At 45.7% G+C, this 21286-nt stretch overlaps 1 protein-coding gene and 1 long non-coding RNA gene across 2 annotated transcripts in view; both read left to right on the top strand.

Annotated features, from left to right (window-relative positions):
• Positions 1 to 21286, top strand: part of LOC138948526 (uncharacterized) — a 76612-nt gene that overhangs the window by 3682 nt on the left and 51644 nt on the right. The window contains exons 2-4 of the mRNA XM_070320078.1: positions 9687 to 9907; positions 13473 to 13721; positions 14484 to 17515. Of these exons, the coding sequence (XP_070176179.1) occupies positions 9687 to 9907; positions 13473 to 13721; positions 14484 to 17473 (3460 nt within the window). The 3' untranslated portion in view covers positions 17474 to 17515. The remainder of the gene's footprint in view (positions 1 to 9686; positions 9908 to 13472; positions 13722 to 14483; positions 17516 to 21286) is intronic.
• LOC138948546 (uncharacterized) lies at positions 97 to 2158 on the top strand. The gene is made up of 2 exons (XR_011450005.1): positions 97 to 1795; positions 1958 to 2158. It is a non-coding gene; the product is annotated as an uncharacterized lncRNA (long non-coding RNA).

Here is a 21286-nt window from a genome sequence, read left to right as displayed (position 1 = left end):
TATTGATGCTGTGCAAATAGCATTAGCTGTATCGTGTGTATATTTCATGAAGTTCCACACGCATTGTTGGAAGTGATTGGGGGGGGGGGGGGGGGGGATTACTCTTTTTATATTTAGTCAAGTTTTGACTAAATATTTTAACATCGAGGGGGAATCGAAACGAGGGTATGGTGTATGTGCGTGTGTCTGTGTGTGTGTCTGTGTGTGTGTCTGTGTGTGTGTGTAGAGCGATTCAGACTAAACTACTGGACCGATCTTTATGAAATTTGACATGAGAGTTCCTGGGTATGAAATCCCCGAACGTTTTTTTCATTTTTTTGATAAATGTCTTTGATGACGTCATATCCGGCTTTTCGTGAAAGTTGAGGCGGCACTGTCACGCCCTCATTTTTCAACCAAATTGGTTGAAATTTTGGTCAAGTAATCTTCGACGAAGCCCGGGGTTCGGTATTGCATTTCAGCTTGGTGGCTTAAAAATTAATTTATGACTTTGGTCATTAAAAATCGGAAAATTGTAAAAAAAAATAAAAATTTATAAAACGATCCAAATTTACGTTTATCTTATTCTCCATCATTTGCTGATTCCAAAAACATATAAATATGTTATATTCGGATTAAAAACAAGCTCTGAAAATTAAATATATAAAAATTATTATCAAAATTTTTTTTTCGAAATCAATTTAAAAACACTTTCATCTTATTCCTTGTCGGTTCCTGATTCCAAAAACATATAGATATGATATGTTTGGATTAAAAACACGCTCAGAAAGTTAAAACAAAGAGAGGTACAGAAAAGCGTGCTATCCTTCTTAGCGCAACTACTACCCCGCTCTTCTTGTCAATTTCACTGCCTTTGCCATGAGCGGTGGACTGACGATGCTACGAGTATACGGTCTTGCTGAAAAAGGGCAGCTACTTGACTAAATATTGTATTTTCGCCTTACGCGACTTGTTACTTTTGGCTTTCTTTTTTCGTGTGTTGCCCCTGTTTCACGATGTGTATTGGCTGGGTGCACACATTTCTTTTCCCGCCTTTCATCGACACATCGGGACTGGTACAGGTTTTTGCAATATATCACATTTTCATTGTTTTTATATTTTGTTTTTGTAAAACCTTGTGTGTTTTCAACTTTGCCTCTGATAAAAAGGACCAATGTCAAGGTCAAAAGAAGAGTCACAACTGCACACTCTGGAGCGTGTTCAAATAAGGGACGATATTTACCTATGAACAAGTGATGAGAATTGCTGTGGTTACTCCCCTTGTGGTCTACGTTTTTCATTCAGTTTTATTTTGTTTTGTTTGTTTCGGGTTAGTTGTAGGCTGTTTTCGCATTTATTCTACAAGCTCTTATCATTCATACACTTCGTGACATTAAAATGTCGATGTATTGTTTATTGAACTCTGTGTTTGATCAAGGTAACTATTTTTTTTATTTACTTTTCAAATATCAGCATCTTTTACTATCTATCCACGTTGTTGTGTGTATAATTTAGGCTGACGTTTAATGTGTACATTTTCTGACGCGATGTTGTTATCTTGTTGCACGTGTTCACATTGTGAATGTCTCGAGGCTTTGCATAGTCATTGGGCTTTCAAAGTTCTAGTTGATCATTCGGTTATTAATGTTATAGTTAATTTCTTGACACAGAAGATGGCCTGTTTCTTTCCTGTATTCACAAGGGTATTGTTTTTAAAGCGAACATGTTATAATAATTTGTATCTCGTGTAAAAAAAAAAATATAAACAAAGTAGATTGATAAAAAGGTTGTGATGTTGGTGGATGTGGCGATGGAGGTTGAGGTTGATAAAAAGGTTGTGATGTTGGTGGATGTGGCGATGGAGGTTGAGGTTGATAAAAAGGTTGTGATGTTGGTGGATGTGGCGATGGAGGTTGAGGTTGATAAAAAGGTTGTGATGTTGGTGGATGTGGCGATGGAGGTTGAGGTTGATAAAAAGGTTGTGATGTTGGTGGATGTGGCGATGGAGGTTGTCATCGTGTGTCATTTGGATATTTCTCTCATGGTTAATTGGTTGAAACAGGAGATGGTACGTTACGCCTGTTGCTTCTCGGTATTCACAAGGATGTGATTCCAAGTGCGAACATGTTAAGAGTATTTGTATATTCCGATTATCACTGAATAAACAGATCAACAAATACTGCGATGTTATTTCGTTAGTAGATTGACAAAAAGGTTGTGATGTCTGTGGTGATGTATTACTTGTCATGGGTGTGTGTGTGTGTGTGTGTGTGTGTGTGTGTGTGTGTGTGTGTGTGTGTGTGTGTGTGTGTGTGTGTTAATCATCCATTGCCGTGTTGGTATTCATTAGAAAAAACATTGTAGTTTGGGAACACAGAGCACGGATCTAAAAAAAACATGAAGTGAAAGAATTACTCAGAATTCATTATTCTTTACAGATACTTGTACTCATAATACAGGGCTGGTACAACAGCTCTGGAACCCTCCACATGTCACATGCATTTTTCATCATACAGGGCTGGTACAACAGCTATGGAACCCTCCACATGTCACATGCATTCTTCATCATACAGAGCTGGTACAACAGCTATGGAACCCTGCACATGTCACTTGCATTCTTCATCATACAGGGCTGGTACAACGGTTATGGAACCCTCCACATGTCACATGCATTCTTCATCATACAGGGCTGGTACAACGGCTATGGAATCATGCACATGTCACATGCATCCATCATCATACAGGGCTGGCACAACAGCTATGGAACCCTCCACATGTCACATGCATTCTTCATCATACAGGGCTGGTACAACAGCTCTTGCACCCTGCACATATCACATGCATTCTTCATCATACAGGGCTGGTACAACAGCTCTTGAACCCTGCACATATCACATGCATTCTTCATTAAACAAGGCGGGTACAACAGCAATGGAATCATGCAAATGTCACATGCTTTCTTCATCATACAGGGCTGGTACAACAGCTCTGGAACTCTACAGGTCACATGCATTCTTCATCATACAAGGCTGGTACAACAGCTATGGAACCCTGCACATGTCACATGCATTCTTCGTCATACAGGGCTGGAACAACAGCTCTGGAACTCTGCACATGGCACATGTATTCTTCGTCATACTGGGCTGGTACAACAGCTATGGAACCCTCCACATGTCACTTGCATTCTTCATCATACAGGGCTGGTACAACAGCTCTGGAAACCAGTAAATGTGACATTATAAGCACGTCCACGACAATGCTTAATCTTTATTTCTGTACATAAAAATGAAAATAATTCTACACAGCATGGATTTTAGATATTCATTTAAGTGTTCATTATTCTTTTCACAGTTCTTATATCACACTACCACATAGCCAATGATATGAGAACACACCAGCAGATAATATATGACCAGCTACCAGCTAGCCTTAGTATAAACAAAAGGAAAGTGTAGGAAAATCAATGTTCAAAACCAAAGCAGACACATGATTCAATCGGGAATTTCCAATGGCAAAAATTCTACTCATCATTGAATCAGTGTCGAATTTGGTTCGTTTGACACTTTTTCCAGGCTTTTAAGAAGTAGAAACAATACAAATAATAATGTGAGGTAAGGAAATCTTGGAATTAAAAAAAGATCAAACAATGTCAGTGCAATTACCCAATTACCACCACAGACACATTTTCTCCCTCCCACCCCAACATTTCCAAGGCCAAGGGGAATCCCCCGAAAGTAAAGCTGCCAGTCTTTGTTCGAGTAGAAAATAGTGCTTGTGGTTTTCTTACGCAAATCTAAACAAAATCCGAAATGTGTCTTTTCATTTGACTAAAAATGCGCGGTTATCACATCGAAAATAATTGAGGTTCGATCTGTAGGCAACAACACTAGTGTTTGTTCCTTAGAATCTTCACGCAGTATTCGTACGCCAGGCTTAGAGCAACAAAGGACGCCATGTTTGTGTACGGTGTCGTTTCCTGATCCCTGCATCACAGTGATAGATCGCCCATCTTCACCCATCAACATCCTTTTCTCCTCTGTCAAGATGTCTGTGTTTGCACCATGAAAGCGGTAAGTGAGACTTTCAGGCAACGCCAATCTTCATCGCCTTTCACTGCGCGCAGTAAGAAGTAAGACTGTACTGTGGAAGTGCTGTAGAATATGCAATGGCTGAGCAATTTATTTCTAAACATTTTTCATTTGATATTGCTAAAAACTGTGTCTGTCAACACATTTCTAATAACTTCACTCGGATGTGTATCGCTGCAGGAACTGTTTCTACAATTCGCAAGGTGTTACATAGTGCCACAGTCCGATCAATAGGGAAGAACCTACGTCATACCCACCCATATTTTTAGGATGACATATTGTCATGCAGTCTGTTGTTATATTTAGTCAAGTTTTGACTAAATATTTTAACATCGAGGGGGAATCGAAACGAGGGTCGTGGTGTATGTGCGTCTGTCTGTCTGTGTGTGTGTGTGTGTGTGTAGAGCGATTCAGACTAAACTACTGGACCGATCTTTATGAAATTTGACATGAGAGTTCCTGGGTATGAAATCCCCGAACGTTTTTTTCATTTTTTTGATAAATGTCTTTGATGACGTCATATCCGGCTTTTCGTGAAAGTTGAGGCGGCACTGTCACGCCCTCATTTTTCAACCAAATTGGTTGAAATTTTGGTCAAGTAATCTTCGACGAAGCCCGGGGTTCGGTATTGCATTTCAGCTTGGTGGCTTAAAAATTAATTAATGACTTTGGTCATTAAAAATCTGAAAATTGTAAAAAAAAATAAAAATTTTCAAAACGATCCAAATTTACGTTTATCTTATTCTCCATCATTTGCTGATTCCAAAAACATATAAATATGTTATATTCGGATTAAAAACAAGCTCTGAAAATTAAATATATAAAAATTATTATCAAAATTAAATTGTCCAAATCAATTTAAAAACACTTTCATCTTATTCCTTGTCGGTTCCTGATTCCAAAAACATATAGATATGATATGTTTGGATTAAAAACACGCTCAGAAAGTTAAAACAAAGAGAGGTACAGAAAAGCGTGCTATCCTTCTTAGCGCAACTGCTACCCCGCTCTTCTTGTCAATTTCACTGCCTTTGCCATGAGCGGTGGACTGACGATGCTACGAGTCTACGGTCTTGCTGAAAAATGGCATTGCGTTCAGTTTCATTCTGTGAGTTCGACAGCTACTTGACTAAATATTGTATTTTCGCCTTACGCGACTTGTTTATTTATATATACAATCTGGAACTCCATCTGCTCACTTTCTCACAACCTTGTTTTACCTTCAGAGATGCCAAATGATTCAGTCTTGCCAGTTAGTGTGAAATGAAAATGAAAATGCAGCAAGGAAGAATTAAAAAGTATGCGTTGGAAAACGGCCTAGGCCCTTCATTGTCCAAACTATTTTCACAACCTGTTCAACGTTTATGAAATTACTGCATTGTCAACAAATGACTGACCTACTTTTTCCTGAGTCTTGTGTAATGCAGAAAAGGTTGGATAATAACCTCTAGTGACTGCTGCATGGCCTGATTTGATGTCTGTGTCCTTTTACATGTTTATTCTTTTTCTTTACGTTGTTCACGCATTCTTTACTCAGTGACTTGCATACATCAGAACCGTTCCTGATACCCGAGTTCAATGGCTGTTAGTGGTGAGCAAATAATCGTTTCCTTCACAATAAACCCTCCTGCATTGAAACAAATCGTATTGCCACAATACAGAACTCGGTAAAAAAAAAATAAAAGATAAAACACATAACTACACAATCGAACATGATTAACCAGTGTGTGCACCTCAATCATATATCACCTCGTCAGTTTGATTTTTGTATTATCATTGTTTTCTTGGATTTCCTGGGAAACAGGTTTTCTTTTCTCTCGAGATTTTGTTCACAACACTGACAAGAGACTATCTCTATTATACGAAATAATTTTGGAATTAAAACCCATCACTTCTATTTAATAGAATGTAGCCAAGTGGCGTTCCCAGTCTTTTTGTGTATTTATCTCCTGCCCGACCCAGTTGTCTCCCCTGTCTATTATCTTCCCCTGACCCAAGTTGTGTCTCCCGCTAGGATTATTGTGTGTTTACTATCGTAGGGTAGACTCTTGACCGGATTCCTTTCTAACCTCTTATCTCAGATTTAGGTGGTCGTTATGTAATGTGCCGCCAGACTGTCTGGGTATCGTTGGACGGCGTTTTGTCAAGTGGGTGTCATTTCTTTTGACAGGGTACATCATAGAAGATGCCAGGTGGCTTGAAGGTTTTAGTCTCTAACCCCCCCCCCCTTCTTTGTAACTGGTTGTAATCTAATGAGCCTTATCCGGTGTGCGTAATATTTCCGGTGTGCACGGCAGACAGGCCCCTCTTTCCCCTTCAGCTAGTGTAACTACTTGTAATATTTCCGGTGTGTGACACCCCTGTAACGATTTCTGCCTCTTTAACGATCCCTTTCATTTGGCAGGCAATCTTAAGACGACACCCCCCGTTGTCTGACACCGGGTAGTCTTCCTATTGGCTATCGGAAGTGACCAGCCTTTAAAAGAGAGCATTAGGCTAGATCAGCAGACGCGTTTAGTGAGACCGATCATCGAGTGAGCTGTGTGCTGCTCATATGTTGTCGTGAAAGTGTCGAACCTCTGCCCAAATTTATCGCGACTTGTGAACCTGTGCTCTTGTGTTTACTGTTTCAAGTGTGCTCACTGAGGAGAATCTACACTGCTTTCTGGTGTCTACTTTCTGGTGTTTGCTTCTGGTGTACGTTAATTAAAAGTCACGTTATCGCAACCTCTGTCTTGGCGTCTCATTTATGCTTCCTGGCCTATTCTCCCCCTTCCACTCCACCCTATCACATCTGGCGCTTGCGGAGCAGGATTCAGGAAGTAGAGACGCCGTAGTTTAACACCAGAAAGCAGGGAAAGCAGTGTAGGGGGGACTCCTCACATCCAAGATGGCGGTCGACGGGGTTCATAGACCCCAGTGGCAGGTGTTTCCCCCTCCCAGGCTTCCTGTCTTCACTAGCAGCAAAGATGGCTGTCTGCTAGACGACTACGTCACAGAGGCTCGTCGCATCATTGCCCACTTCAATCTGGAGGCGCTGGGCGGCGAGGCTGCTGAATGGCTGATTCAGTCACTTGCTGGGCCTGCCAAGAAGGAGATCAACCTGCACCCCCCTCAGGCGACTGCCACTGCCAACTTAGTCTTGACCATCCTGCAGGACACGTTTGGGGACCACGCCAGCATTTCCACTCTACTAGCGTCGTTCTACAGCATCTCCCAGAGTCAAGAGGAGGGCATTCTCTCATATGCCCACAGGTTGCAGGCTCTGCAGGTGAAGACGAATGCTGTTGTTGCCGGTACGGTTTCCGATGCTGCACTTCGTGATCGATTCATGCACGGACTGTTCTTGCCTGCAATGAGACGGGACCTCATGCGCTTTGCGAGAGGGCGTGAGGCTGTCACTTTTGCGGCAGTCCGTGCAGAAGCTCTCAGGTGGATGAGGGAAGATTTCGAGGGGGTGGCGAAGCAACAAACGGCTGTTTCTACACAGATGGGTGCAGAGTTAGGCAGACTGCAGGTGAATGTTAGCGAACTCGCCGTCAAGTCAACAGAGCTTCGCGCTGCCTTGCACCAACGCCCGCCGGCTGCCTCTCGTCAACAGCAACCGTCCGCGAAGCCACGTTGTTGGCTTTGTAACCGCCACGGCCATCTACAGAGCAGGTGCCCTACCAAGCGTCAAAGAGATCAACAACCGCTGTCATGGAGACAGCCAAGTGAGAAACGCGCGAGTCATCAATCAACATCCATCACGGCGCAACCTCTCCTTGAGCAAAGCTGTCAGACAGAGGAACAGCATCGGCTGGCGACAACCCCCGTCCCCGTGCAGCTACACGACGCTCAGCTGATTTCATTTTGGGATTCGTTACTTAATCTTGCCCCTGTACCCCGAGTCCCTGCTACCCCAACGTTCCCGGACCGAGGCACTGTCTGCATCGCACGCCCTGTCTTTCCCCCACCCGTCCAGCCTCATCCGGTGCAGCCAGCGGCCCCTGCACCTGTTCCTCAGGCCCAGGAGCTTCCAGTGCCAGTACTGCGAGTCCCAGACCAGCCTCTGGCTAGAGACCCAGAACCTCTGGTTCCTCCTCCAGCTGCTGTGCCTGTGCGCCGCTCACAGCGTATACGGCAGAGATTGTCGTCGTTCTGAGCAGTCATGGGATTAACTTGATTTTATTTATTTTGAACAGACGGACTTGTGTGTAATATAATAAGTGTGCCGCTGTCGTAACCCCGCCATCCGTCTACAGTGAACAGTCAGGTTAACAATGTGCTGCTGTCATGTGGGCAATGTGTCATTTGTGAGACTGTTCGTGTTCTGCTAAGAGACTGTGTACACTATGATTATTGATTGCCTGTTGTATTGTGTCTTGTATGAATGGGTTGGGTGACTGTGAGTGTCATCCGTTACCGTTTCTGATTTTATTTGTTGTTTCACTTGGGTGAACTTGTGTTTGATTTATAGATGTCATTTTCAGCTATTCCCGAGGCGCTGTACCTGCGAGGACGCAGTTGGTATAGAGCTGGGGGGGATGTAGCCAAGTGGCGTTCCCAGTCTTTTTGTGTATTTATCTCCTGCCCGACCCAGTTGCCTCCCCTGTCTAATTATCTTCCCCTGACCCAAGTTGTGTCTCCCGCTAGGAGGATTGTGTGTTTACTATCGTAGGGTAGACTCTTGACCGGATTCCTTTCTAACCTCTTATCTCAGATTTAGATGGTCGTTATGTAATGTGCCGCCAGACTGTCTGGGTATCGTTGGACGGCGTTTTGTCAAGTGGGTGTCATTTCTTTTGACAGGGTACATCATAGAAGATGCCAGGTGGCTTGGAGGTTTTAGTCTCTTACCCCCCCCCCCCCCTTCTTTGTAACTGGTTGTAATCTAATGAGCCTTATCCGGTGTGCGTAATATTTCCGGTGTGCATGGCAGACAGGCCCCTCTTTCCCCTTCAGCTAGTGTAACTACTTGTAATATTTCCGGTGTGTGACACCCCTGTAACGATTTCTGCCTCTTTAACGATCCCTTTCATTTGGCAGGCAATCTTAAGACGACACCCCCCGTTGTCTGACACCGGGTAGTCTTCCTATTGGCTATCGGAAGTGACCAGCCTTTAAAAGAGAGCATTAGGCTAGATCAGCAGACGCGTTTAGTGAGACCGATCATCGAGTGAGCTGGGTGCTGCTCATATGTTGTTGTCGTGAAAGTGTCGAACCTCTGCCCAAATTTATCGCGACTTGTGAACCTGTGCTCTTGTGTTTACTGTTTCAAGTGTGCTCACTGGGGAGAATCTACACTGCTTTCTGGTGTCTACTTTCTGGTGTTTGCTTCTGGTGTACGTTAATTAAAAGTCACGTTATCGCAACCTCTGTCTTGGCGTCTCATTTATGCTTCCTGGCCTATTTCTCCCCCTTCCACTCCACCCTATCACAAGAAGACTATCCAAAAAGTCATGTTTAATGTTACAGTAAACCTCGCTTGTCTGTCACCGACACTGGTGACAAAATGGAAACTCCCGGAGAGAAGGAAACCTCTTTTCACGACACCATTCCACACACTGTGCCACACCCTCCCTCTTCTCACGACACCATTCCACACACTGTGCCACACCCTCCCGATGGTATCGCCAGCCTTACCAACAGTGCTGAAGACTTCACACAGCCTCCAGTCGACCGCTCTCAGGCTTCTGACCACAATACTCCACGAGGCACGGTGCAGCACCATGACTATCATCACTCTACCGTGCCAAAACAACTGGCTCAGCCCATGGACATGGAAGCGTCGTTTCCTCAGGACATGATGGAAGCCAGTGTTAGAGGAGCGGTGGCACCAGGCTACACATTCAATTCCAGTAAGTACTGCAACTATCTGGGTGGCCCTCTAATTGTTCGTAAACGATAGTAAGACTTTATTTTGTCCATATTAAATGTTCACATGTAGTTTCTTTGTGTGATTTATTACCAACTGATCAACCTATTCACAACAGAGCATTGGCTTCCTTGCAAATTTTCCTTCTAAGATAAACTTTGAGGGACGGGTGACGTTGAAAGTAATAGAGTTTGAAAAGGAAAAGACTCATGTCCTGGTCAAGATCGGTCAAATCTTACAGTTGACGAGTATTGTTTGCTTTTGTACGAGTGTGTGCTCCTTACTTAGTATAATGATAATGTACTCTCTGTCTCTCTGTCTCTTTCTCTCTCAGGGTCTCTGTCTCTTTCTCTCTCAGGGTCTCTGTCTCTTTCTCTCTCAGGGTCTCTGTCTCTTTCTCTCTCAGGGTCTCTGTCTCTTTCTCTCTCAGGGTCTCTGTCTCTTTCTCTCTCAGGGTCTCTGTCTCTTTCTCTCTCAGGGTCTCTGTCTCTGTCACACAGACACACTTTCATGGGTGCAACTGTTGGAAAATTAAAAAACTGAAAAGGCCGTGGTCCAGGGGCCGTCAAGGCCCCGGCGGGGTGCAGGGGCAGCGCCCTTGCTGGGGGGTCCAGGGGGGGCAGCGCCCCCCACCGAAAAACAAATTTTCGCATTTCAGGGAGGATTTGAATGGCCTCTTTTGACTCTAAATCTATTTCAGAACAAACAGGCTTTGCGGATAAGTATAATATGAACAATCTTGTAAACCTGAAGGTATTTGTAACCACCCAGCTGAAAATGAATGTTAGCATTCCAAGAGGGGCTATTTGAGCCTCTCCTGGTTTTAAAACTGAAAACAGCAACAACAACAAAATTGGGGGGGGGATGCACAACATGAAAAACCTCTATACTTGAAGGTGTTTGATTGCATCACTCTTGCTAGAGGGTCTACAAAAAACAAGGTCAACACATTTGAAGAAGGGGTTTAGAAGCCTCTCTTTGCTAACAAAAACTTGCAGACCCTTGACCGTGTGCAAAACCAGGCCCTCCGACTCATCACCGGTGCAATGAAATCCACGCCCATCAAGGAAATGGAGAAGCTTACCACCATCCAACCCCTCTGTCAGAGAAGAGAAGCCAAGACTATGGTACAGGCCGAGAAGCTCAAGTGCCTACCCGACCACCCCATGAAGCACAGACTGAGCAACCTCACCAAGAACCGGCTTAAACGGAGCAGTTTTGTACACGAGAGCAAGAGACTTTCTCGACAGTACAGGGAAGTCCTTCCACAGAACACTCTACCTCTGACTCAAGAAGAAGAGGAAACCCCCAAGGCAACAGAGAAACCAGGCATCCAGATCTGCACCAGTGTTCCACATGTTACCTCAGGAGAAGATCAGAATGACACAGCTCGACAGGCACTCACCTTAGCCCTGATCGACGAACAGTACCCAAAAGAGGCGTGGATCCATGTATACACCGATGGATCAGCAACTAACGCCGTGCTCAATGGAGGTGCAGGCATTCTCATCCAGTTCCCTGGGGGACATACAGCTACATCCAGCGTTGCCACTGGCAAACACTGCACAAACTATAAAGCAGAAGCAGAAGCTCTCATGCAGGCCGCCTCCTTCGTTCAGGACTCCGCAGACCCTTGCTACCAAGTTGTCTTCCTCTCGGACGCCCTTTCAGTCCTTCAGGCCCTAGAGAACGACAAACTCCCACAGCTGGCCAAAGCATTACAGATGGTCAGACAAACCAGAAGAGTTGTCCTCCAATGGATACCAGCTCACTGTGGGATACCAGGAAATGAAAGGGCAGATGAGCTGGCAAAAGAAGGAGCCGTGGAAGACCAACCTGAAAACAGTGTCAGCTTTAGTGAGCAGAAGACAATCATCAAGGCATTGATGAGGCCAAGGACAAACAGAGATGACTACCACACAATGTCCAGAGAGCAGCAAGTCAACCTCATCAGGCTGCGTACTGGCCACAACAGGCTCAATGCTCACATGAACCGAAAGTTCAAGCTGGCGCCATCACCAACATGTGCCTGCGGTCAAGAGGACCAAACAGCGGAACACATCTTACAGCGATGTCCCTTACTAGATGAGGAACGAAAAGAAGTGTGGCCGTCACCAACCCCCTTGCAGACCAAACTATACGGCAGTCGACAGGAGTTGGAGAAAACGACAACATTTATCACCAGTGCTGGACTGATTGTGTAACCTCTGCGAACGCCAAGAAGAAGAAGAAGAAGCTAACAAAAACTTAAAATTGGAGATGCCCAAATTAAAAATCTTGTAAACTTGAAGGTGATTGATTTTATCACCAAGTTTCGTCTTTGATTTAAAAAATATTTACTGAATTAAAGGAAAATTACCATGCTAACAAAAAGTTTTCACAAACACAGGAAATTACAGTCACCTCCCTTGTATAACAACTTCTTTAAATGAAGCTTATGAATTTATCATTGCAGGAGGTAAATTCTAAAATAATTGTTGAACCATAGCTTCAACCAAATGAGAAACAAGTTTCAAGTCACTGAGTTTGTTTCAATTGAATACTTTCAAAAGGGCTAGCTGCTCAGGTTAAAAAGAAGAAAGTTTAGACAAAAACAGAAACCTCCAGAGTTATATCCCTTGCCATGCACATACAATCTTCTGATGCTGCTTTTTCATTTTAGGAGTTAAATTCGCAAATGATTGTTGAATCATAGCTTGAATTAAAAGAGAAATAAGTTTCAAGCAAGCTTGTTTTAGTTGCCAACTTTCTAAAGGACTAAATGTATCTGAAGCGAAATACCACTGGTTCATAGATCAGGAATGCACATTTTCTCTACCACTGAAGGTCTCGGAATCCCTGAAAGTGGGGTATATAAGGAAGGCTAAATACACAGCACTTAAGATGCCACATTCACCAGTATGACATGACATCCTTCCACCCCACCCCACCCCCCCCCCCACCCCTCTTGGCACCTTTACACAACCGTCCCTATCAGGCATGGTCAAAGGTTGCTGACCTCTCAAGCAACCCCCCACCCAAACACAGTGGCCTTGCTCCAGAATTTTCAAAAATCCGTCTGCAGCCTCCTGAGCAAAACGGAAATTCCGTTCTGGACTCTCCATCTCTCTCCCGCCCCCGCTCTCTCTCTCTCTCTACCTCCCTCCCCCCATCTCTCTCTCTCTCTCTTTTAAGATTAGGCTCTGCCTAAAACCTCTATGCTTGTGTTATAAAGTTCAGTCTTTCTCTTTCTCTTTCTCTCTCTCTCTCTCTCTCTCTCTCTCTCTCTCTCTCTCTCTCTCTCTCTCTCTCTCTCTCTCTCTCTCTGCACAAAACACACTTCGCTTGGTCAAGACGACTGAACTTTGTTATATTATTGTCACATTTCAAAACGTGTATTCCAGTACCCTGGTTTGAAGAACTCGTGCACCGCCGCTGAGTACTACGGTAGATATCAGGGTCCACATGTGTTGTCTCATTAATGCTCTGTGTTTCAGATCATCCGCCGCTGAGTACTACAGCAGGTTTCAGGGTCCACATGAGTGTCTCATTAATGCTCTGTGTTTCAGATCATCCGCCGCTGGAAATCCACAATCACTCAGAGGGCCCCACAAACATCGCTGATACCATCAACAGTTCCAACTACATCAAGAATTTTCACAACCAGGTTCACAATGACAACCAGGTTCACAATGACAACCGGGTTCTCAACCAGATCAACGAGCATCACGTGTATCAGCACAGACCTCGCATTACTAATAATGTGTTCTATGCTGTCACTGCTGGAGAACAACGTAACCCTTTGCTGGCCCTGACAGGTAACTGAGGAAATATTTAATTTCTAATGTCAAACACAGTACGGTCACATATCACATCTGTTTCACTGTAAACTAGCGACAGAAAGTGATGGTTCAACATGTCTCTTATTAGAACTCTACGTTTACAGACATTAAATTGCTAAAAATGATAAATACCTGAATGACTGAACAAAAATAAAAGGCTTTATCCCATGACCTGCCTCTTTGTCTCTGTTAGCTGATGAGGGTGTGACAGTGCCGCCTCAACTTTTACAAAAAGCCGGATATGACGTCATCAAAGACATTTATCGAAAAAAAGAACAAAACGTCCGGGGATATCATACCTAGGAACTCTCATGTCAACTTTCATAAAGATCGGTCCAGTCGTTTACTCTCAATCGCTCTACACACACACACACACACACACACACACACACACACACACACACACACACACACACACACACACACACACACACACATACACACACACTCTTAATAACAGTCGGTCACGAAGATGAAAGCATTATCCCATCCGCACAATGTTGATCTGTCAGGGGGTAGAATTTTTACACAATTTTTATTTCTCGCCCCTGAGTTATGGCAATATCAGTTTAAAGATACTTTAACTGCTGTAATCAAGAGGGTTACCCTGTCTTTTTCACTCATCTGAATTTAACATTCAATCTGGCAGTCTTAGTTCCTTTAGATATCTTTTTTAAGTTTGCACTGGAAATGCATTTCACACAAGACGTTATTTGCTGTGCTCTGTAATGTTACAAGATGCCATGGATCATGGAGCACTGGCTGGGGAAGACGACGAGGCAGTTGACAACATTATCAACACAGACAGCTTCAGAAGGGCGCTGCACATCCTGACAGCAGGGGAACGTCTGCTGTTACTGTCAGCACACCCAGGTCTTACCAGACAGTCTTTTCTCTCCGCTCTACGCCGTCACTACCGTAAGAAGGGCTACACAGTGTATGATCTCAGCTGTGTCAGTGACTGGGATAAGAAGGGGCCTGTAGAGAGGGGGAGTCTTGTGATCTTTGACTGTGCCTTTGGGGATGTCCGCTTTGACAGGGAACAGTACCACAGGTTCTATAAGCACAGTTTGTACAGCATCAATAGTCTGACCACCAAGCTTGTCTTTGTTGTCTATCCCCCCGTGCTGCTTGAGCTTCAGCAGTTTGATCGTGCCTCTGTCCGTCCTCTGCTGAGCAGCGTGGGGCTTGTAGAACTAGGTCAAGATCCTCTTCTTTCAGTTGAGCCCTACGCAGACCTCTTGGTGCGCATGCTCCGTGACCCCAATCATGGACTGATACTGGGAGCTCTTTTTGCTCTGACCATGCGCAGTCAAGGCTTCTTCTCGGACAACACGGGTCAAGCACAACCGCCATTGCAACGTCTTGGTTTCAGCGACTACTCGGACGCTCAGCTAGAGGAGTATGCCAGTCTCCTGAAAGGTTTCCTTCTGGCACACAGAGAAAGAGGGTTCATCACTAGAGAAGTCTATGATGCTGTTGGACTGGCCTTTGCTGACACTTACCTGAAGTCAGTACTGGTGCAAGTTTGTGACACCATGCACCTCGTGCAGTTTGTGCGAACAGAACACCCAGTTGAGAAAGACCCTCTGCTAATGCGAAGAATGTACGAGGAAATGGTTAGAGGACGTCTACCTGAGATGATTCAGCACCCCTGTCTTCACAGCGAACAGTTTCTGTGTGGATTTGAGGCGTTCTGCAGAGAGGAGAACTGCCTGCAAGCTGTCATTGGTGCACTGGATCCTGACCACAACTTGCCTCTGCTTTACTGGTCAGTGTGGGGACCGTCTGACCGTCTGACTGAATGGTGCCTCAGGATGACCAAAGAACAGAACACGGACAGCAACATCATGTCTGACCACGTCCAGTCTGCAGCCTTCGGGACCGCCCTGCTGAAAGCTCTCCAGATCAGCAATAGTTCACACATGTTTCGTCAACTTTTGAGTAAGATTGCTGACAAATCTTACGCAGGGAACATGCACCTTCCTTTGCCATCCACAGGTAAACGACACACAGTGGAATTACGCTCAGTGTGTGACAAGATTTTATCAGGCCTCAGGACAAGTCTTTTCCGGTACCTTGATGTTTTTATCCAAGAAAATCTCATCACTGCAAACATCAAGGATGACATCATTCACATCTCTTTCTCACGTCAACATGTCTACCTGACATATCGACTCCTGGCAGACCAACAGGTGGACGAACAAGACAGAGAGGGGAACACCTTGCTCCACCTGGCGGCCGAAGCAGGACACCTGGAGGCGATCAAAATGGCGGTCAGTAGTGGAGCCTCACTGACGGTGAAAAACAAGGCAGGTAAGACACCGCCACAGCTGGCAAAACAACGACTTGACCAACACAACTACGACACACAATGCCAAGAGAAATGGACACGTTCCATGTTTGCTGCATGCAAAGTATGTGACGACACAACTGTCAAAGACTGTTTTTGTTACCATGCCACAGTTGACAGCAAAGACAAGAATGGCTTGACTCCACTGCACATTGCATCTTACATCGCTTCCCTTCTAGCGGACCTGGATGCGAACCTTAACGCCACGGCCAAGTCGGGATTAACTCCACTGCACTATGCATGTCGTGGACAATGCTTGGAGACAGTGCAACTGCTCGTTGAGAGAGGAGGCCTTGTGAATGCTGTGGACCGTAAAGGAATTACTCCTCTACACACAGTATGTAAACAGGGTGACACAGACATCGCTGAGCTTCTTATCCTGCACAATGCACATGTTGATGTGAAGAATTCAGTCGGTTGGACGCCTCTGCATCACGCTTGTTTCCAAGGAAAGACAGACATTGCACAGCTTCTGTTAAAGTCCGGGGCCGACATCAACACATCATGTAAAGGTGACACTCCACTCCACTTGGCATGCACACGGGGCAACACAGACATTGTGAGACTACTCGTCGCCAACAGAGCAGACGTCAACGTGACAAACACTAACAACGACACACCGCTACACTTTGCATGCCGAGGGAATAACGCAGACATCGTGCGACTCCTCATCAACCACGGGGCTGATGTCAACAATCAGAACACGTCATGCAGTGAAACTGCTCTACATGTTGCATGCCAGCGTGCGGATACAGACATCGTACGTTTATTGCTTGGATGCAAGGACACTGTCAGCGTGAGTGATGACGAAGGTAAAAGCCCTTCCACCGCGCTGTGTGAACCACCGGCAAAGGTTGACATCAACATGAAGGACAAAGAGGGTGTGACTGCTCTGTACAGGGCGTGTGAAGCTGTACGTCTACTTTTGCAACAGGACAACATCGACGTCAACGCAGCAAGTGATGGCTGCTGGTCCCCATTACGAGTGGCCAGCATACTTGGTAAAACAGACATCGCTCAGCTTCTTCTGCTCCACAACGCTGATGTCAACATGTCTGATGCACTTGATCTGACACCCCTGACCTGGGCCTGTATGTATGGTCATCGTGACGTCGTTCGCCTCCTCCTGCGGCACGGTGCAGACGTGAACATTTCTGACGCACTTGATAGGACAGCCCTGCATTTTGCTTGTGAGGATAACCGCCACAACATCGCTCATCTCCTGCTACAGCACGGTGCGAACGTGAACATTTCTGACAAGGTCGGTAAGAAACTCCTATTGCAGGCCTGTACACACGGCAACCACGATATCGTTCAATACGCCTTGCAGCACAAAGCCGATATGAAAAAGAAAGCACGTGTGTTGTTTTTTTGACACATAGTGCGTGCAGGCAGACTGATCACCCTGCGCGCGCACGTGTGTGTGTGTGTGTGTGTGTGTATGTGTGTGTGTGTGTGTATGTGTATGTGTGTGTGTATATATAGATATATATATATATATATATATATATGTGTGTGTGTCTGTGTGTGTGTGTGTGTGTGTGTGTGTGTGTGTGTGCGTGTGTGTGTGTGTGTATGTGTGTGTGTGGTTCCCATTCCCAACAAACGGACTATTGATGCTGTGCACGTATTATTAGCTGTATCATTATTTTCTTAAAACCTTGTATGGTTGCAACTTTGCCTCCGATAAAAGAGACCAAAGTCAAGGTCAAACGAAGAGTTACAACTGCACACTCTGGTGTGTGTTCAAACAAGGGGAGACATTTACACGTGAACAAGTGATGAAAATTGTTGGGGTTACTCCCCTTGTCCTCATATGTTGTTCATTCAGCTTTGTTTTGATTTGTTTGTTTCGGGGAAGTTGTTTTGTTGTTGAGTAGGCTGTTCTCGCATTTAGTCTACAAGCGCTTATTATACATATACCACGTGACAATATTGGTGTTTTGTTTATTGAATTCTCTGTTTGTGCAAGGTAAATATTTTACTTTTATTTACTTTTTAAACATCATCATCTTTTTCTATGTATCCACGTTATTTTGTGTCTAATTTAGGCTAACTTTTAATTTGTACATTTTCAGTCGCGTTGTTTTTGTTATCTTGTTGCACGTGTTCACATTGTGAATGACTCGAGGCTTTGCATAGAGTTATTGGACTTTTACAGTTCTATGTGTTCATTGGTTTATCAATTTCATAGTTAATTTCTTGACAGAGAAGATGGCCTGTTTCTTTCCTGTATTCACAAGGGTATTGTTCTTAAAGTGAACATGTTATATGAATTTGTATTCTCGGATAAATCTCAGCACAAAAATACAAACAATGCGGTTCCGTTAGTAGATTGATAAAAAGGTTGTGATGTTTGTGGATGTGGCTATGGAGGTTGTCATCGTGTGTCATTGGGATATGTCTTTCATGGTTAACTGGTTGAAACAGAAGATGGTACGTTACGCCTGTTCCTTCCCTGTATTCACACAGATTTGATTCCAAGTGCGAACATGTTAAGATTATTTGTATGTTACGATTATTCTCTGAATAAACAGATCAACAAATACTGCGATGTTATTTCGTTCGTAGTTTGACTAAAAGGTTGTGATGGTTCTTGTCATGGTGTGTGTGTGTGTGTGTGTGTGTGTGTGTGTGTGTGTGTGTGTGTGTGTGTGTGTGTGTGTATGTGTGTGTGTTAAATCATCCATTGCCGTGTTGGTGTGTTGGTATTCATCAGAAATTTTTTTTGTAGTTTGGGAACACAGAGCACGGATTTAAAAAAACATGAAGTGAAAGAATTACTCAGTATTCATTATTCTTTACAGATACTTGTACTCATAATACAGGGCTGGTACAACGGCTATGGAACCCTGCACATGTCACATGCATTCTTCATCATAAAGGGCTGGTACAGCAGCTATGGAACCATGCACATGTCACATGCATTCTTCATCATACAGGGCTGGTACAACAGCTATAGAACCCTCCACATGTCCCATGCATCCATCATCATACAGGGCTGGTACAGCAGCTATGGAACCCTCCACATGTCACATGCATTCTTCATCATACAGGGCTGGTACAACAGCTATGGAACCCTCCACATGTCACATGCATCCATCATCATACAGGGCTGGTACAGCAGCTATGGAACCCTGCACATGTCACATGCATTCTTCATCATACAGGGCTGGTACAACAGCTATGGAATCCTACACATGTCACGTGCATACTTCTTCATACCACCACAGACCTGCGCAGCTTCCTTGGTTTCGCCAGCTACTACCGACGCTTCATCAGTGGATTCTCCAAGCTGGCCGGACCACTTCACGACTTCGTGACAGAAGGCGGCAAAGGAAGCAAGAAGAAGAAGGCAGCCATCCACCACCTGTGGACTGAACGACACCAGACAGCCTTTGAGTCCCTGAAGTCGGCCCTGACAACAGCTCCCGTCTTGGGCTACGCCGACTATGAGAAGCCGTTCATCCTGGATACTGATGCCAGTCATGATGGACTCAGTGCTATCATCTCCCAAGTCCAAGATGGGAAGCAACGCGTCATTGCCTACGCCAGCAGGAGACTCAAGCCCACCGAGAAGAACTGTGCTAACTACAGCAGCTTCAAGCTGGAGCTGCTTGCTTTTAAGTTGGCCGCGTGCGAGAAGTTCCGCCACTACCTTCTCGGCGCTGAGTTTGAGGTGATCACTGATAACAACCCCCTCACCTACCTGAAGACGGCAAAACTTGGGGCGCTGGAGCAACGCTGGGCCTCTCAACTGGCCCAGTTCAACTTCACTCTGCGCTACCGCCCAGGGAAAATCAACCCGGCTGATGCCCTGTCCCGTCTACCCCCTGATTCCCTCCCTGACCAGTCCTCTACGACCCCTGTCCCCCCAGAATTGGCTACAGAGCAAGAGATGTGGTGCGAGAGGGCTGCTCTCGATCCAGTGCCAGAGGTGCATGGACAGCCACCACTGCCCCTTGATGTCAGCTTCAAGGCAGCAGAGCCAACCACGGACACCCTTCCCCATCACTCCCCCGAGGACCTCAGGCGATTGCAGGACGAGGACGCCACCATCGGCCCAGTCCTCAGGTCTTGGCCTGCCAGACCCCCAGTTACCAAAGACCCCCCGCTGCGGACGCTCCTTCAGCAACATAACAAGCTGTTTATGGAGAGAGGGGTCCTCTACCGTCGAGTGGCAGACCCCAAAGGCGGCCACTTCGAGCAGCTGGTGCTGCCTAGCTCCCTACGACCAGACGTTCTGGTCGCCCTGCACGACAACATGGGCCACCAAGGCTACGACCGGACCATGGAACTCCTCAGACAGCGCGTCTACTGGCCTGGGATGTTCAGCGACGTCAAGGGCTACGTCACAAACTGCCAACGCTGCGTCCTAGGCCGGAAGCCCCTTCTCCACACCACGTCTGGCCACCTCCTTGCCAGTCACCCCCTTGAAGTGGTGGCGATGGACTTCACCAAGCTGGAGACTGCCACAGACGGCAGGGAGAACGTCCTAGTGATCACGGACGTGTTCACCAAATTCTCCCTCGCGGTTCCAACACGCAACCAAGAGGCAGGAACCGTTGCTAAGGTGCTGGTCCAGGAGTGGTTTCAGCGATATGGTGTTCCGGAGAGGCTCCACAGCGACCAAGGCAGAGACTTTGAGGGCAAGGTAGTCCAGGCCCTCTGTGAGATGTATGGTATCAACAAGTCCCGGACAACACCATATCACCCGCGAGGAAACGGACAGTGTGAGCGCTTCAACAGAACTCTTCACGACCTTCTGCGCACACTGTCTGTTGAAAAGAAGGGACGATGGCCAATACACCTGCCTGAGCTGCTCCAGGCCTACAACTCGACGCCGCACGCCTCCACTGGTTTCTCCCCCCACTTCCTGCTCTTTGGACAGGAGCCCCGTCTGCCCATCGACCATCTCCTTGGCCGTGCTGGAGAAGCAACTGCTGGAGCCACTGACTGGGTTCGGCAGCACCGCTTGCGACTCCAGGAAGCCCATGCACGCGCCAAACAGCACTTGAAGAAGTCAGCAGAAGAGAGGCGCCAGCAGACAGACAAGAAAGCGGCAGATCACCCCCTCCATGTAGGTGACTACACCTACATCAAGAACCGGACCCTGGGCAGGAGCAAGATCCAGGACCAGTGACGGTCTGAGCTGTATGTGGTAACAGCTCGACCCTACCCAGGCTCC

The sequence above is a fragment of the Littorina saxatilis genome, linkage group LG15 (assembly GCF_037325665.1).
Source record: "Littorina saxatilis isolate snail1 linkage group LG15, US_GU_Lsax_2.0, whole genome shotgun sequence".
NCBI lineage: Eukaryota > Metazoa > Mollusca > Gastropoda > Littorinimorpha > Littorinidae > Littorina > Littorina saxatilis.
Note: the sequence above shows the minus strand (reverse complement) of the source record. Positions and strands in the feature narration are given on the sequence as shown.